The following is a 16,206-nucleotide window of genomic DNA, read 5'->3' as shown; positions in this document are numbered from 1 at the left end:
ATCTGAGCTGCTCGCTACCACCCAGACCCCTCCCTGTGGTCAGGGGAGGGCTCTGGGCCCCAGCTCTTTGACCTGCGTGGCCACCTGAGCACCAACATTGGCCTGGGTGCTCCGCATGCTGGGTGGCCTCAGGCCGGCAGCTGCCTCTGTACAGATTTCCAAAACACCTGCTGTATACACAGAGCACTAGTACCCCCCGAACCCCCACCTGCCAGACACCCAGGGATCCAAACACAGACGTGCCCATACTTTCCTCCCACTCTGAACCCTCCCAAGGTTCCTCCTCATCTTCAAATTAAGTTGCAAGCTTTGCCTAATAAACAGAGCCCTCCACCGCCTGGCTCCTGCAATTCTCGGCCTAGCCCACAGATCTTCACCAAAATGGGTTGGAGGGAGTAGTCACAAGGTCAAAATTGAAAATTATAAAGTTACCTCGGGCTCCCTTCCATGTCCTGGTCCTCCTGCTCTTCTTCTCCTGCCTCTCATTATATCTCCACCTCTGGATGATGAAATTTAAGGTATACAGGAAAAAGGGCATGAGCTTAGGGGCCTAAGTGGGCCTGAGGAAGAACTGGATTCCACATTGCTCTGTAATTTTAAGTGATGTATGCAAGTTCTCTGATCATCATTGGCAGATTCGAGTTCAAAGAGAAATTGAGAGATAATATTAAGTCGCTAGTACAATATCTAATACATAGTGGACACCTAATATACGCTAGGTGTTGCTTTGACTCACATATCGGGAAAGTTTCATCACAACTAATAATTCACTGCTAAGCAGCCAGTCGACCCTGAGGCTGGCCTTCGATCCTAATCAGTGAGGCAACCAGAAAGCCTAGCGAAGTTGGTGCTGTGACACCCAAAACTGCCATGAACTTCACTACACCCCAAGTTGTGTCTCAGTTAAGAGCCCTGGTTCACGTGGCCGGGGAAGGCCAGAGGACAGAATGTGAGCGTGGACGGCCTATGCGTTCGTCAGGTTTCTGCAGCAACAGTGCTCCTAAAGCCCCAGGGGCTTATGACCAGCATGTCTGTCTTGTGCAGAGGTCCGAGGGTGGCTGGGGTAGTTCTGCTCCAGGCTTTAATCTTAGCGTGTGTCCGCTCAACCTGCATTTCATGTGGTTTCCACAGCCAATGGCGGGTGTGCAAGAAGGGTGAGTGGAAACACATAGTACCTCGTGAGGCCTTGGCCTAGAGGTGGCGTGCTGTCACTTCCACTCACATCCCACTGGCCTAAGTGCCACATGGCCAAGTCCAAAGTCAATGGGATGGAGAGGTATGCCTCTCTCTTAAAGGGGAAGCCATGGCAAGGGCAGAAGGAGTGGAACGATTTTAGACAAATAATGAAATCTACCACAGTTCTCCCAATGGGTAGGTTCCAGAGGCTGTACAAATGACGCCAGGGACACATCTCATTCCCCAAAAAATGCCACTTACTTCCATGATCCTCTAGGCATGTGTCTGTCCAAACGTCTTTGGAAAAAAAGCCAGCATGTTAGAGGCCACAAAGAGGATGAATGTGGAGCTGGGCCATCGGGGTGCAGTGAAAGGCAATGACTCCAACAGAGACACAATGATATCTCACCACATACTGGGCTTAATGGAGAATGATGCGTACTATATGTGTAGCACCTGCCCAGGCCCCAGGGACATCTGGACGTGGCTCTCAGAGGCTGCTACCATCAACTACAGTTCTATTCACTTTCCTTCTATTGTGGTTTCAATTTCCTATCTACAGGGCTTTGCTAGGGCACTTTATCTCTAGGGTGCTGGAGACACAACTTCTCTGCAATGGTCTATCTCTGATTTCAGAGGGTTGCTAAAAGCAAGGCCATAAAAAGCTACCAACATGGTCTCCAAAAAGCAACACTCTGAAAGCATTTATTTGAGACACAGGAGGCCATGGTGCTAAAAATGAAGAAATACAAGTGATCCCCCCATCAAATGAATGTAGCAAACTGTGAAATCGGAAAGAAGAAGGAAAAACACACAAACTGCAAATTTTTGGCTTCTGAAGTTGTTTCTAAACACAATGCCTAAGCATCTTCCAAAAAAGAATTAGAAATTTTTCCTCCCTTCAAAATTTACTATAAAGTAACTGGAAATAGAATCTGAATACGTCTCTAGACGAGAAACATCTGTGTGAAAACAGAAAAGAACCGTAAAACACTAACGTATTCAGGTAGTTAGAAATATCTAGAAAATCAACTGACATTTTTAGTCTTCTTCTGACAGTTAGGCACAGTAGAGAACTTTCAACGTCTACCAGCTTATTGCCTACTTAAACTGTGTGTTCATGTGGTTTACAATAGTTATTTACAGGCATACCCTGGCTTTATGTAAAATATATATTTTTAAAAATATTGAGTATAGAGTAAATGTTAGTAATTGCAACCTATCTAGAGGTAATTTCGGATAACCTTTCACATGTTTGCAATTGGCTCCATGGGGTAAGAGAATATATGAAAGACATACACACTGTGCTTTAGAACAAGGTAACACTTAGTGAAGAACTAGGCTAGGCATAAAAAACAATAAGTAAACAAAACAAGCCATGAGGCAGTGCTCCTTTATGGCACAGAGAAAGCACAAGAGCAGCTAAGACAAGGAAAATCTCATTTTAACAACCCACAGACTTGTGGAGTACCCCAACATGTTTTCTGAGAAAAGCTACTTTTTCCCCCTAAAATCCCTAACATGACCAGAAGGATTCCGAGAGAAGGACTCAGAGAACACATTAGCAGTGACAGGGAGCTCGGACTGCACCCCTGCTGCCCACCCCAGCAAAGCTGCCCCATGGAGAAGCCATGGCCCTGGGGATCACGATGGCTGTAGGTTTTGCCATCATAAGTAATCCCAGGGTAAATCCTTTAGAAAAACAAATATGCGACCCAGAATCCCTCTTTTCTGCCAACACACAGATCCAAGTTATTACATTTTCTTATGGCAAAAGTCCTTTTCCTGCTTTTGCAGAGGACCACACTGAGGCAATAAAAAAAATGGATGACCTTTTTTGATGGATCCTCCGAAATGCTCTGTTCATAGTTCACTGCTTTGACGAGTATTGGCTGAGCCTCTGTGACTGACCAAGCCCTGGAGATAGAGTGAACAAAAGCAAGTTCCTATCCTCATGGAGCTGACATACCAGTAGGTGCGCAGCAGCTTTGTCTTGACAAAGAGTGGGCTTCCAGATGCTTCCACTCCCTGTCTTTATCCTAGTTTGCCTTTTGCCTGGAACTCCAAAAACATAGACACAGATGGAAGAAACTAAAGGTACCCAGAAAAGTTTGGGCCCAACTCCAAGTGTCAAGAGCAGGACTATGTAGTGTAGTCAGTGAAGCAGGCGGTCCTTGGACCCAAATAGCTTTCAACTTCGAGTTTAAGGACAAGAATAAAAAAGATTTCCAAAGGTACATGTTTATTCCTTTAACACATCACGTCTCCCTCTGCCTCCTTTCCTCCCTTCCCCTTTCTCTCTCTCTCTCCTCTCTCTCTCTCTCTCTCACACACACACACACACACACACACATGCACATTCTATAGTGCACCCCCCCACGAAAAATACCCAAAGACACATACACAAATATGCAAAACAATGCAAAACTACACAAATGCACAAGCTACACAGGATAGGAAACCCAGGTGTGCCCACATAAAGACACGGATGTCATATTTTCAAGGACACACTGACACTCACAAACAAACCGATGACCCTATCTTACCTATAAGAGAAGGGCCATGATTACAAGCAAAAACACACATGTCTAAACACTTTCTAATAGAGGCTGAGGTTCTCGGTCCAGCTGCCCTGGTAGCTGCGCCTCCCATCGCTTCTATAAGATTACAAAGATTAAACTGTTGGTAGCCAACTTCCTATATGTGCCTGTAAAACAAGAGGGCTCAGCTTTAAATAATTATGTCACAGAAATGACAACTGTCCTCTTTGCCAGAACAGGGATGAACAATTACAAAGCCAGGACATAATAAGCAATTCTAACTGTTGGATTCTTGCACTGTCTCTCTGACGTGCAGGGCCGGCGTGCCTGCCATGCACACCCTCCTGGACAGGTCTCTGCACTGATTTGATCTACGTTTCCCGGGGCAGCGAGGGGGGGTCACGGTCTGGTCACTACAGAATCCGTTCTTTGTGGTCTACCACCTCCTCGGCGTCCAGCTTGGTGCTCTCTGCACTGACAGTGGCATGATCCGATGGCCAATATTTGACAGAGATATATATTTTCTTTAAAATTTGGGGAAATGAGCAAAGCCTAGCTGTTGTACGTCCATTCACTAAACACACACACACAGAGTCTAGAAGAGCCACTGCAATGTTAGCTGTCACTTCCTAATGAATGCCAGCATCGTCCTGTACAATCAGAGCTCAGACAGAAGGCAGCTTTTAAACAACAAAAGCCAAAAGGCAGCCACGAAGGAGAAATGTGTCATCGTGAGAGGGAGCGAGGGCCAGCTCCGCGCTTCAAGCGCTGGGGCCTGCCAGGTACGAGATCAAACCCTGTGACTTAGGGGGGTTATGAGTTACTGGATGATTCTGCATTTGCGTCAGCCGAGAACACCCAGACTGCCTGTTCCCTACCTCCAAAGCAAGGGCTGTGATTAGAGAGGCATTTTCCATTCTCCCAAATACTTTATGTCAGGAATAAAATGAGAACAGCTCCCCAAATCATGGCCCCCTTGATCATCCATCGGCGCATTCTGCCAAGTAAGCAAAACAGGATGCCATTGCCTCAGAAAGGACAGAAGCCAACTTGAGATTCCGAGTCCGTGATGAAAAATAGGTCTTCACCAAGTGTGCTCAGCACAGTGTCGGCAATTCACGGAGAGGAAATTGCTCTCCACTTAGGAGCCGACTCCGGGTGTACACATACCTCCTAGTACATATATATACATATATATATATATATACACATATATATATAAGTGTGTATATATACATATATATATATGTATATATACACACAGAGATGGAAAGCGTATATACACACCTGCAAGGAACAAACATATGTCTGTACATAGTGCGAGCAGGCGAGAACCAGCCTTTTTAATCCCAATTTATTAATTCAGCAAGGAGCTCATTTGGCCTCTTTCTATCTGCAAGAAAAGTACCAGCACATTGCCCAGCAAACAGCAGACAGAAGGGAATTGCCTGCCATTCATGAGAGGCATACAGCTTGATATGAAACCAGAACACAGAGAAATCCTCCAGTGCACTTAAAGGATCACACTGTAAAGAGAACACTTCACTGGGAGCCCAGATGGTCTGGGTTCTGGTCCCAGTTCTGCCTCCAAGGGACTGTGGGGCCTTAGGGAACTATGTCCTCTCCCAGTTCCTTCACCCATAAAATAAGAGCACAGACCAGGTGAGTTCTGAAGCCCTCTCCAGCTTGGAAATCATGGAACTCTACAAAAGGATAACCACCAAATGGCCTCATGCTTTGTCAGAGTCTTTTTGTCTCTCTCCAAATAATTAATGGATATTTCAAAGCTTAACACAGTTAGTAAAGATGGTAGTATCAACCACACAAAGAGGAGCTAATTCTATAACTGATCAGAAACTGATGTGGAGCTTTGAAGAGCATTTCTGATGATGGTGCTAACAACTCAGAGAACCAGCTACTGCTGGATGTTAAGGAGTCATTCCCTGCTTTTAGAGGCAGGGGAGGACTTCAGTTCCCCCCATCTCTACTCCAACAGAACAGTCCTGCTGTTTCCTGTTTTCTTCACTTAGGCCTTCCTCGGAGGTTCTGTTTGGACAGAGAGACGCATGGGGAGAATGGTGAGATGAGTGCTCCAGGGGTAAGAGATCAGAGTGGAAGAATGTAGGCTCTGCAGTCAGACACACAGGTAAAGCACGGGCTCTAGCAATGATGAGCTGGTGACTTGAGCAGCCCAAATAGCATCTCAAGGCCTGAGTTATCTCATCTGTACAGTAAACCAACGTTCCCTTCCTTCCACGTTAGAAGATTATGTGAGGACTCACATACCTGGACACAAAGAACCTTAGAACAGTAGTGGATGACATTGACACCCCACCCCAATACGATGGGTATATCTTTACAAACCCTCCGGATTTCCAGAGCTTCCATGTGAAAGATAAGGAGAGCAGGAGAAATAGCATCTATTCTATAAAATGCATGTATACATGACGGTGAGAGATTCAGGATGGGTAGGAACCCAAGATACTATAAACAGTCTATTTGTCGTACTTGGTTTGGTGATACGGGCTGTCTCTGGAATCTTTTAACCAAAAAAAAAAAAAAAGGAGGCCAAGAAATAAATTATTTCTTTTGGACAAAATCACAAAAGCTGGAATAACTAAAGGCAGTCATGAGCAATACATCAAATTGGTGCCTCCATTAGTAAAACTGTTAACACTTTAATAGCTACGAAGCGAATCACTCAATTAATTTCCCACATGCTGAAACAGGTAACAATACGTTTATCTGCCAGCATTATACTCTCCATATCATATATTTCCACAACTGTTAGCAATTTTATTCAGCATAACGGGAACTAAGTTGCACCTCATGGATTCAGGGAAAGAAAGTGGCCTGAGGTCTGCTGCCAGCTGAGCAACTTGACAGAAGAGGTTTCATTTTTCTGTTTTGGTTCTGTTTGTTTTTTCCTCTTTCCCTCTTAATCACTTCCAATGCATGTGCAGAGCACTCGAAGTCAATCAGTGAGGACAAACGAGGCCTCAAGGATTTCTGGGCTAGTGTTTTCAACACACGAGCTAGGATCCCACAGGAAGTGACCGTAGCACCACAGAGCTCCAGGGCAGTGAGGGACCTCCAAAGGGGTCATCAAGTCCATTCCCCAGCCTCAGGCTTCACTGAAGGACCCCAGCTCCTCCCAGGCCCATGTCTTTAATAATCTCCTTGTGTCTGAATCCAGGACCCCAAGCCAAATCTCCCCTGCCTCATCAATGCTGTCATTAAGATGACACCATGTTCAATCCCATGGCCCCCAGGCAGACTCAGCTGGCGAAGCAAAGGTCAGTAAACAGCATTCCCATGAGCTACATGACGGAAGCACACACCAGTCCCAGATCACATTGTCAGAATAATCGCCTTCCCTGCCAACAATATTTCCAAGAGCTATTGAGCCCTCACCTGTGGACAAGAGAAAATCACTCTCCCCCAGCTACCCTTTGGTCCCAAGAAAGAAGGGCCCCCTCTGAGGCACGAGAGGAATCCTACCCACCCTGAGAAATAGTAAATGCCCAATGCTTTCCTGTTTCTCCTTTCTTAGCTACAGACCTGCAGAGGCCCCACCTTGTAAATAAAACATCTTCCAGGAGGCCCGAAATCCTCCCCAGGAACGTCACCATTGGGCTGTGTATGATGCTGTTTTATTGGTACAAGAGCCATCTGCCTGAAATCACCTTACCAATAAGGTCCCCTAGGCTGGGTCACAGGACGACCCAGTTTATACCCAGTTCTACTGGCCAACAGTATATCCATGGATGAAATCCCGGTGTGAGATCCCTCCTGCATTCTGAACACATAGGAGGACTTCCTCCAGGGTCAAAGAGTACTCAACAGGTGAGGCATAAATCCTTGCAAAGAATAGTCAGTAGAGGGCTTACCTTGGGCTTCACCACCTTCATGAACGCCCCTCTGACCAAAGCTTCCTCGCGTTCTTGTTTGGTTACTTTACGAGCATCCAGAAACTTCAAATTGGGCAGCTTGTGCAGAACAAAGTATCTGGAAGAGAACAGTCAGAGGTAACTCAGGAAGACTGGGATGACAGCCTCAAACTTTCATGCAATTTGTCTGATGAGCAGGAAACTACACCGTTAGGTCTTCAGAAGTTTAGACCTTGGTTCCTGCCTCTCCTCTTTTCTTTCACAAAGAATGAATAACCACTCTTTGGGGAAATCCAAATCATTCTATTTTACACAGATACACAACTAAACTTTCAAAATATACACCAATGGTTGCTCTTGATTCAAAGGTAGATACACATACACACACACACACACACACACCTGGATTAGCCAGTAAGATCCTATCAACGTGTTTACCTTCTACCATTCTGAAAAATGGACCCAACATCTTTGCTACACAAGAAGTTCTCAGTGAAAATAACCTACAACCTGATCATACCATTAATGTCATTGCCATTCCTATGGGTCATCTGTATCATTCTCATCTCTGAGATAACAGCAAATCTTCATTTTGAAGCTGAGACAGGAAACTTTAATTTGCCATCAAGATAATAATAATAACCTGGACAACTTTTGGATAGCAGTAAGAAACACATAGAGCTGAGAAATGCTCCCTTGAGGAATCAAACAGGGGTCTTGAGGACTTTTTTCTCATCATCACTGAGTTACTTCTACACTGGCACTATGAAGGTTATCTCCATCAAGGAGAAACAAGGAGAGTTGGTTTCTAGGGGATATTAATAGCCCCCAAAATGCTATATGGTCTCCATCCCCCTGGAAAGAGTCTTTGGGATCCATTACGGCCTCCAAGGATAACCCAATGACTGACCTCTTGTGTGATGAACTATCAAGCAGGTGTATGGAGTTGACAAGAAGACTTGCCTGGGCCTTCCTGGTGGCACAGTGGTTGAGAGTCCGCCTGCCGATGCAGGGGATACGGGTTCGTGCCCCGGTCTGGGAGGATCCCATGTGCCGCGGAGCGGCTGGGCCCGTGAGCCACGGCCGCTGGGCCTGCGCGTCCGGAGCCTGTGCTCCGCAACGGGAGAGGCCACAACAGTGAGAGGCCCGCGTACCGCAAAAAGAAAAAAAAAAAAAAAAGAAGACTTGCCTGGCCAGGAGACAGGTACATAAACATATAAATAAATATATAAAAGATATAGACACCTGCCTATACGTCTCCTTCCTCAATGGTAGTCACCAACCCAGATGCTCTCCATCAAGCCCCCATACTCCATCAATCAAAGGAGCCATTGTTTAGACCCTGTCCTGCTTAGGAAGAAGAGCTGAGGACCCAACATCAAAAGCAATAAATCATTTCCATGGGAATCTGACTTTTTCTCCCTGTACCCAGCCTCCTCTGTACCCACTCATCTTCCAAATCCCAACCCACAGGAAGTTTTCTCCTGCACCCGCAGCCCGCATTGCTTTCTCCCTTCTCAACACTCCCAGGAGGCATTTTCAGCACCCTGCACTTTAACATTTTATTGTTTTTTAACTGTTTTGCTGGTGTTCAGTTAATGTCCTCACCTAAACTATAAGCTTTTTGAAGGCAGGGACCAGGTTTTTTTTTTTTTTCCCTCACCCTCACACCATTTAGGAAAGTAGCATTAGAACGGACTCCATAAAATACCAGTTCATTTCACTTGTACAAATATTTCTTAAGCACCTACTACGTGACAGACCCTAGGTATACAGAGGTGATTACAACATGGTTCCTGCTCTTAAAGAGGGTCTTAGTGTAATGAGGAAGAAAGACTCACACAAAGAAATTAGAAATCAGCATAGGCAAGTGCCAAGTTTGAGGTTATACACAAAGTAGCTTTGGGAGCACAAAGAAAGAGGAACAGGAAATCTCAAGAAGGCTTCAAAGAACCAAGCCCTAAAGCAGCCCAAGCACTGAGCTTTTTCTCGGTGCGCGCGTATGTTACTTGGGGTGTGTAGCAGGCCTCCCTCCTCAGCAAAGCCTTGGGTTCCCAAGGCCAGCTTCCCCATTCATCAGGTGGTCTCACATCACCCCATGGCCTCGCATATGCTTGTCCAGGTAAAAGATTTAGCTGATCACTCAGGTGCCAGAGACAACAGCTTAGAGGCCTCTGATCACAGCCTTCATATTACTCTTTTTTAAAGTCAAAATACTCTAAATTATCTTGCGTATCCTTTTCCTCCCCTGAAACTTCCACACCAACATCTGAGGTCCTGGAAATTTGACGATCTACTTCCTGCTTCCTCCCTGGCCTCAAATTATGCACTACCTTCTTTCCTGCTTCTCCCTGAGCATTTCCCTCTCCAAATGCCACCTAAGCTTACCCTAAATTAGAAAAGTTCTACAAAGGCCCAAATGACCTTTCTATCCTCCAGGAGAACTCCCACTGGCCTCAGTCAGCATCAGAAAAAAACTTCCATCTTCTGCTTGTAGCAGCAAAGTCTTGATGACAACAGATTCTTTCAAATAAAGACACGTACAGATGGAAACAATATGTCAGGAGTGACGCTCAAAGGAGTAAAGACACCCACTAAGTGTAGGGTGGGAAAAGATGAATATTCAGGGGAAGAAAACATCAGTATTAGAAAATCAGCCAGTGTTTAATGATGGAATGAAAGATGTCTTCACAGGGCTGGCAGGAACCACGGTGACAACAGACAGCACGTTGTCATTTTGCCCCACTTTGGATCACAGCCCTGAAATCAAAGGAGAGAGAGAGAAGTGCTGGCTTTTAAGCTAGTTAAAAATTTTAGATGACAAAGAGCTGCTGTTTTCAGAGCACTCTTCTTTTAGAACCAAAGAAACACCCATGGGATAGGTTGCCAGTCACCCCTGAAACTAGAGGTGACTTGACTCCCATCCCGTTGGCCAGCCTGGGGTTTCCAGGTGGTCGATGCTTAAAGATGTTTGAGAGGCACCAGGAAGGCTTGTCCCAGATAGTTCAGTCAGAAACTCAGCTCAGGGCCCCAAGTTCGTGTCTTAAGAGATGTCTTCTTTCATTTACTTACACATTCACTCACCCAACAAATAATTATTAAGAAGCTACCACCTGCCAGGAACTGCGCTAGGTACTGAGAATAAGGTGATGCACAAAACAGACAAGGTCTCTACTCTCAATGAGCTTATATTCTAGCACAGTTGTTCTCAAACTTGAGGGGGCATCAGCATCCCCCAGATGCCTTGTTGAAACACATCGCAGGGCCCCACCCCTAGAGTTTCTGATTCACTACATCTGGAATGAAGCCTCAAATTCACATCCTAGGGCTTCCCTGGTGGCGCAGTGGTTGAGAATCCGCCTGCCGATGGAGGGGACGCGGGTTCATGCCCCGGTCCGGGAAGATCCCACATGCCGTGGAGTGGCTGGGACCGTGAGCCATGGCCGCTGAGCCTGCGCGTCCGGAGCCCGTGCTCCGCAACAGGAGAGGCCACAGCAGTGAGAGGCCCGCGTACCTCACGCACACACACAAAATTCACATCCTAATAAGTTCCCAGGTGAGGCTGATGCTACCAGGCATGCTGCGAACCACTGTGCAAGTGAAAATAACATCACGAGGAATAACAGTTTTGGAATTATGAGGTTGGTAAGGCCACCAAGAGTCTCCTTCCCAGTTCTGCTAATGGTCTGTCCTGCTCCAATGTCTGTGGTACCCAGCGCCCAGACAGCAGCCACATCTACCAGACCTTCCTGTACCTTGGTGGTTTGGAACTGGCTCCAAACATTACTGCCAAGAGATAAGTCCAGTGGGCTTTCTGCCTGCCTGTCCCATTCTGGTCTTGGGAGATCTATTTCCCTTTGTTCTAGGTCATGTCAGGGTGTCAAAAGCTGCAGCTTCAATCCTGAGTATAATACAAGTTTGCCATAAAAATACAAGAGAGGATTCCCGAAGCCACAGAATGAAGGCTTTTACAATATCAATTCAACCCTTGTAAATTTAATCCAGGGTTATTTGTTGCACCAAAAACTCTTTACTGTGATGTATTACTTAGTTACTGGGGTTATCACAGCCATATCCTAAAGTTGCACAGTACATAAAACATTTCAGTTAACAATGCAGGAAGGTTAACTCCCCCAGATAACCTGCAATCACCAGGGCTAGTCCAGATGACATGCCTCTGTCAGCTTCCACGAGCTATTGATGGTTCAATCAGTTTGTTTTGAAGGTAAAGTACAACAAAAGGGCAGTAAACTTATTCAGACTGTCAACAGGGGCTATCAGGAATGGGGCTTGCAGGTAAGTAATTCTGGGTGTTTTAAAGCTATTATCAAACAGCAATGGTTGAAGGAAGAGACAGCTACTAATAACACAGAAGGCAGCCATCATAAACCACTTTATGGCAGAAACCCCCCTCTATAAATCCTGTAGCACCCGGAGACAGCTTCAGATTTATAAAACTGCTTGTTAAGCCAGGGCACTGATTAATGAAAAGAGATCCGTCTAAGTTCTCAGGCTCACGTCCCCTGCTCCAGAGGGCAATGCCAACTTTCCTGACCTTCCCAAGGTGGCTGGGAGAAAGCCGCAGGGCTGGGAGGGGTAGGGAGTGAAATCAGGGGCCCTCCTGGCTGTGATATGGAAGGTGAGGTTATCAAGAGGAGACCAGGGACCCTGGGAAGGTGTTCAAAGACCCATCTGTCTCTGTCTGCAAACAGATCCTCCAAAAGTGAGAGCCCCACACAGAGCTTTTCGGGTTCTCTCTCTTTTCATAGAGGATGCTCCGCTTCCTGAAAGAACTTCTCTTAGGAAGTAACCGGTTACCTACAACTGGTAGGGGGGACAAAAGGAACAGCAGAAAGGCTTTTTTGTTTGTTTAATTTGTTTGCTCCCAAATCAATTTTCTCTACCGAAATCCCAAAGCTCTGGCATTTTTCATCTAGACTTCAAAGGGAAGGGAGGATGCTCTTGTCTTCTGCCCACATCTGCTTCCCTGGGGGAGCTGGCTGCTCCCCAGGCCCTCTGCACAACCACAGGAACACCAAGACAGATCTCCGATGTCTGCTCCTGGGGCTGGCTGCCATGTTTCATCCTCTGAGGAGACTCTACTCAAGTAACACCAAATTTCCAGATCCTGAGGGAACTGGATGTGGCGTCACTGGGATTTTCCCCACTTCCTTCCTTTTACAGCACTCAATGCTTCTTCCTATTGTTTCTTGCTGCCTTCTTGCTCCCATGCATGGGAAGGGGAGAGACCTGGTGACTGGTGCCCCACCTGGGGGCCCCGAGGGCAGCAAGGGGTGATCCATGAACTGCTCTCAAACTTTCAAAAGCTTAACAGAAAAGCGTGGACACGCCAACAAAACATCAAGCTTCTTTGCTCTTGACTGGATGACATCAACCCAGTTTGGTAACGCTGCTTACCTCATGCTGATCAAAAGCACTGACCAACAGCTAAAGATCTCTGACGAATTTTACAAAGTTAGCAGCGGCTTAAATGCGGCTTATGGAAGAGACCAAAGCTTTCAAGTGTTGGGGGGTGGTGGGGGGGGGGAGCGGACAAAACGACAAGAGGGAGGTCTTCCCAACAAAAAGCGTGGGGACTAACGGGGCAGAGGAAAGAGCCCAGGCTCTGGGCTTCGCTTGCTGTGTGATCTTGGCTCAGTCTCTGCCACCTTCCTGAGCCTCAATTTCTCCATCTGTGCCATGAAGGGAAAGGGCTACATGCTGCCCCAGCCTCTTCTAAGCTTTAGCTGGCTTGAATTCCATGTGCCTCCAAGTTAATTTACAATAAATGCATCCATATCCTCCTTTCTTATTACTCCAGTTTCCTTGTCTAACCACCCCCTCACATCTCCAGGTAAAGGAGAACCGTGAGGAAAAGTCAGTAAAGACCACAGAGGGATGAACAAACACTGTGAGTGGAGAGATGACAATGCTCTCTAATGAGTTGAGGTGAGCTCACCTACAGCATTAACGAACGCCTGACAACCGGCCAAGGCCAGCTGACTTCCCTCACAGTTCACCGGCAGCACGTTTGAAGTCTCAGTGCAAACAATACACCCACAGGACAGACCAAGGCCCTCGACAGAGGGTCACCAGCAATTACGCTGTGGGCTTCTGTCACTTTGATCTCTGGGTCGTGACCTTTGCTTTCTTGTGATCTTCAAAGCCCAGATTGCAGATTAGCTGGAGAATGCTCGCTGGGTTATGTAAGCCACAAGTTTTACAGCTCCTCTACGGCTGGGAAATGGTGGTAGCCCAGGACAGCCAGCAGACGATGGCAGGTCCCTCCCTCCTTCCCCTTGGCTGAGTGAGACAGACACTGGGCAGGCCCCAGGGCTGCTCCCTGGTAGGCAACAAAGAAAGGGTGTCACGTTTTAAATGATTTCAAGTTGTAAGGAATACAGAGGGGCCTACTGAGGAGGAGGGAGGAAGGAGAAGCCAACCAGAGATTGGAGTGGCAGGAGAGAATGAAGGATTTAGTGACAGAAGGATTTAGTGGAGGAAGGGGCATTAAGAGACCATGAGACCAACTCCCTTATCTGATGCCTGAGGTCTAGCACTTGGGCACCATTGACTTCCACTCTACTGTCTTTCCTGCAGTAAGAGGAAAGAAAAGCATGACAGAGGAAGACAAGAAATAGACCGTCCTGGGCATCCAAGTTCCCCATACTTCATTTATTGTCTGGCCAGTATTCAAATCCACCGGAGGCCCCAAGGGGAACCTCAGTACAGTGATGGCCCCCCGGCTCAGCTCGGCTTCCCCATCCTTTCCTGCCCCAGTCCTAAAGGCTGCTGGACCTTCAGGTCCAGCACCACCATTCAACATGCACCTCCATTCAACATTCATTCCAAAATAGCAGCCCACTGTGTACACCTGGCAAAGCAAAGGCAGGTTTCAGCGCCTGTAATAACACGGTGAGCTATAACAGCTCACCATGTTAACAGCTATGAGCTGTGATGAACGGCACAGAGAAACCCCAGGCTCAGTTTAGTTCCTGCCCCAGCAGGACCAGGGCACCGCTCAACAACTTGGGAGTATGTTCATGCTCACTCATGGATTTAAGGGGCCCATTTTACTGCTGGGACGTGTGCCAAGAAAATCCAACTGGGTGCACAGGGGTAAGTGAGGAAGGAAAAGGGGTGATGTGGGGCGGGGAGGGGAGGAAAGCATCAGTAGAAACTGAAGCAACTGTGGGTCCATTTCCAATAGCTCCATAAATCTGGTCACTTCCCATTTCTGGTCCAGTGGTTGCCCACCATGTGACCTGAAACTGGACTGACCTCTCTGAAATCAACATATCTCATGAAAATGAAACAAGAGACGTACTTGTTTTGATGTATGGCTGGGTGACATATTATAAATATTACATCACATAACCACAGAGGATGCCAATCAATGTGAAATTTTTTCAGACAGCACTAAATGAACCATGGGTTCTTGCTTCTGAATACACTCCTTTAAGGCTCCTACTACTGCTTAAATGATTAATAGAAGACATATTGTCAGAAAATGTACCTAAAGTGAAAAACAGTAAACTGCAGAAATATCATTCATTTTTTAAGCAATTTTCGAGTGAAAATGTCCCATAAATTTACATAGGGGCCCTACTATTAGGCTCTGGGTAACAGCTAGAAGGAAGCCTGACCTCACGCTTTGTGGACGAAGGGCCAGGAAAATATTTTACCAAAAGAAAACAAACGGTGGCTACACTGTTTTGTAGAAACCTAAATGCCACAGGAACTCAGGATTCAGAAGTCTTACTGTGAAACTCTAAAATTTCTCAGGGGCAAATGAAGCACAGACTCCAGGATGAACAAAGCAGGGCTGCTTACAGACCATAGAACAGAACTGCCTCATCCACCCATTCATCTCACCCAAATGCAAGGGGGACAGTGCTTGTTAAAGCAGAAATAAAAAATAAGTAAAAGAAATAAAAAATCTTGAATTGCTAGAGAACAGGCCTGCCACTCCACTCAAGCATCAGAGGCCGTGCAGTCGATGTATAACTGGGTGGGGCCATGTTGAATGTGCCCTCCACTGCTCTTAGTTCCTGTTTCTCTCAGAGGGTGAGCATTTTGCCGGTGTTGTGGGTGACTTACGGATTTTCTAAGGTAGTTCTGACCAGATGTGATTTCGGCTGTGTGTGGCCTCTAGAATCCAGCTCCTCATGGCAACCTTGACATATGTGCACTAACACACAGCCTCCCCAGCCCCAGCCCTCCACGGCTTCCAGGGGTTAACAGACCTGGAGTAGGGAAGGTATGCTTGGAGGGTACCCAGGCCAGCCCAGGAGAAGGATCACTCGTCTACAATCAAGCCTTCCCTAAAGAATCATGACCCAATGACCAACATTTGGGTAGATTCTGAAGGATAGTTCCTTGCTTGTTAACTGCGTTTGTTGACATCCAAGTGGATCTAATTCTAAATAGGCAGTGGGCACCCAAGGTGCGCAAAGGGCCCTGCATTTCTCTACAAGTACTCAGCTTCTCAGATGGAACAGTAATTTCAAGCCACCTCCTGTAAACAGTTACCAAGTCCCTAGTACACAGCCAGCCCTACTTTCAGTATTGATAAGGCTTCAAAGGGCAAGAAGACCAAG

The 16,206-nt window shown here is 46.6% G+C and overlaps 1 protein-coding gene across 1 annotated transcript in view; it reads right to left on the bottom strand.

Moving 5' to 3' along the window:
* LRMDA (leucine rich melanocyte differentiation associated) overlaps nucleotides 1-16,206 on the bottom strand; it is a 1,104,570-nt gene that overhangs the window by 478,909 nt on the left and 609,455 nt on the right. The window contains exon 5 of the mRNA XM_082639797.1: nucleotides 7,607-7,724. Within this exon, the coding sequence (XP_082495923.1) occupies nucleotides 7,607-7,724 (118 nt within the window). The remainder of the gene's footprint in view (nucleotides 1-7,606; nucleotides 7,725-16,206) is intronic.

The sequence above is a fragment of the Mesoplodon mirus genome (genome assembly GCF_964341445.2).
Source record: "Mesoplodon mirus genome assembly, chromosome: 2".
Classification (NCBI taxonomy): Eukaryota; Metazoa; Chordata; class Mammalia; order Artiodactyla; family Ziphiidae; genus Mesoplodon; species Mesoplodon mirus.
Note: the sequence above shows the minus strand (reverse complement) of the source record. Positions and strands in the feature narration are given on the sequence as shown.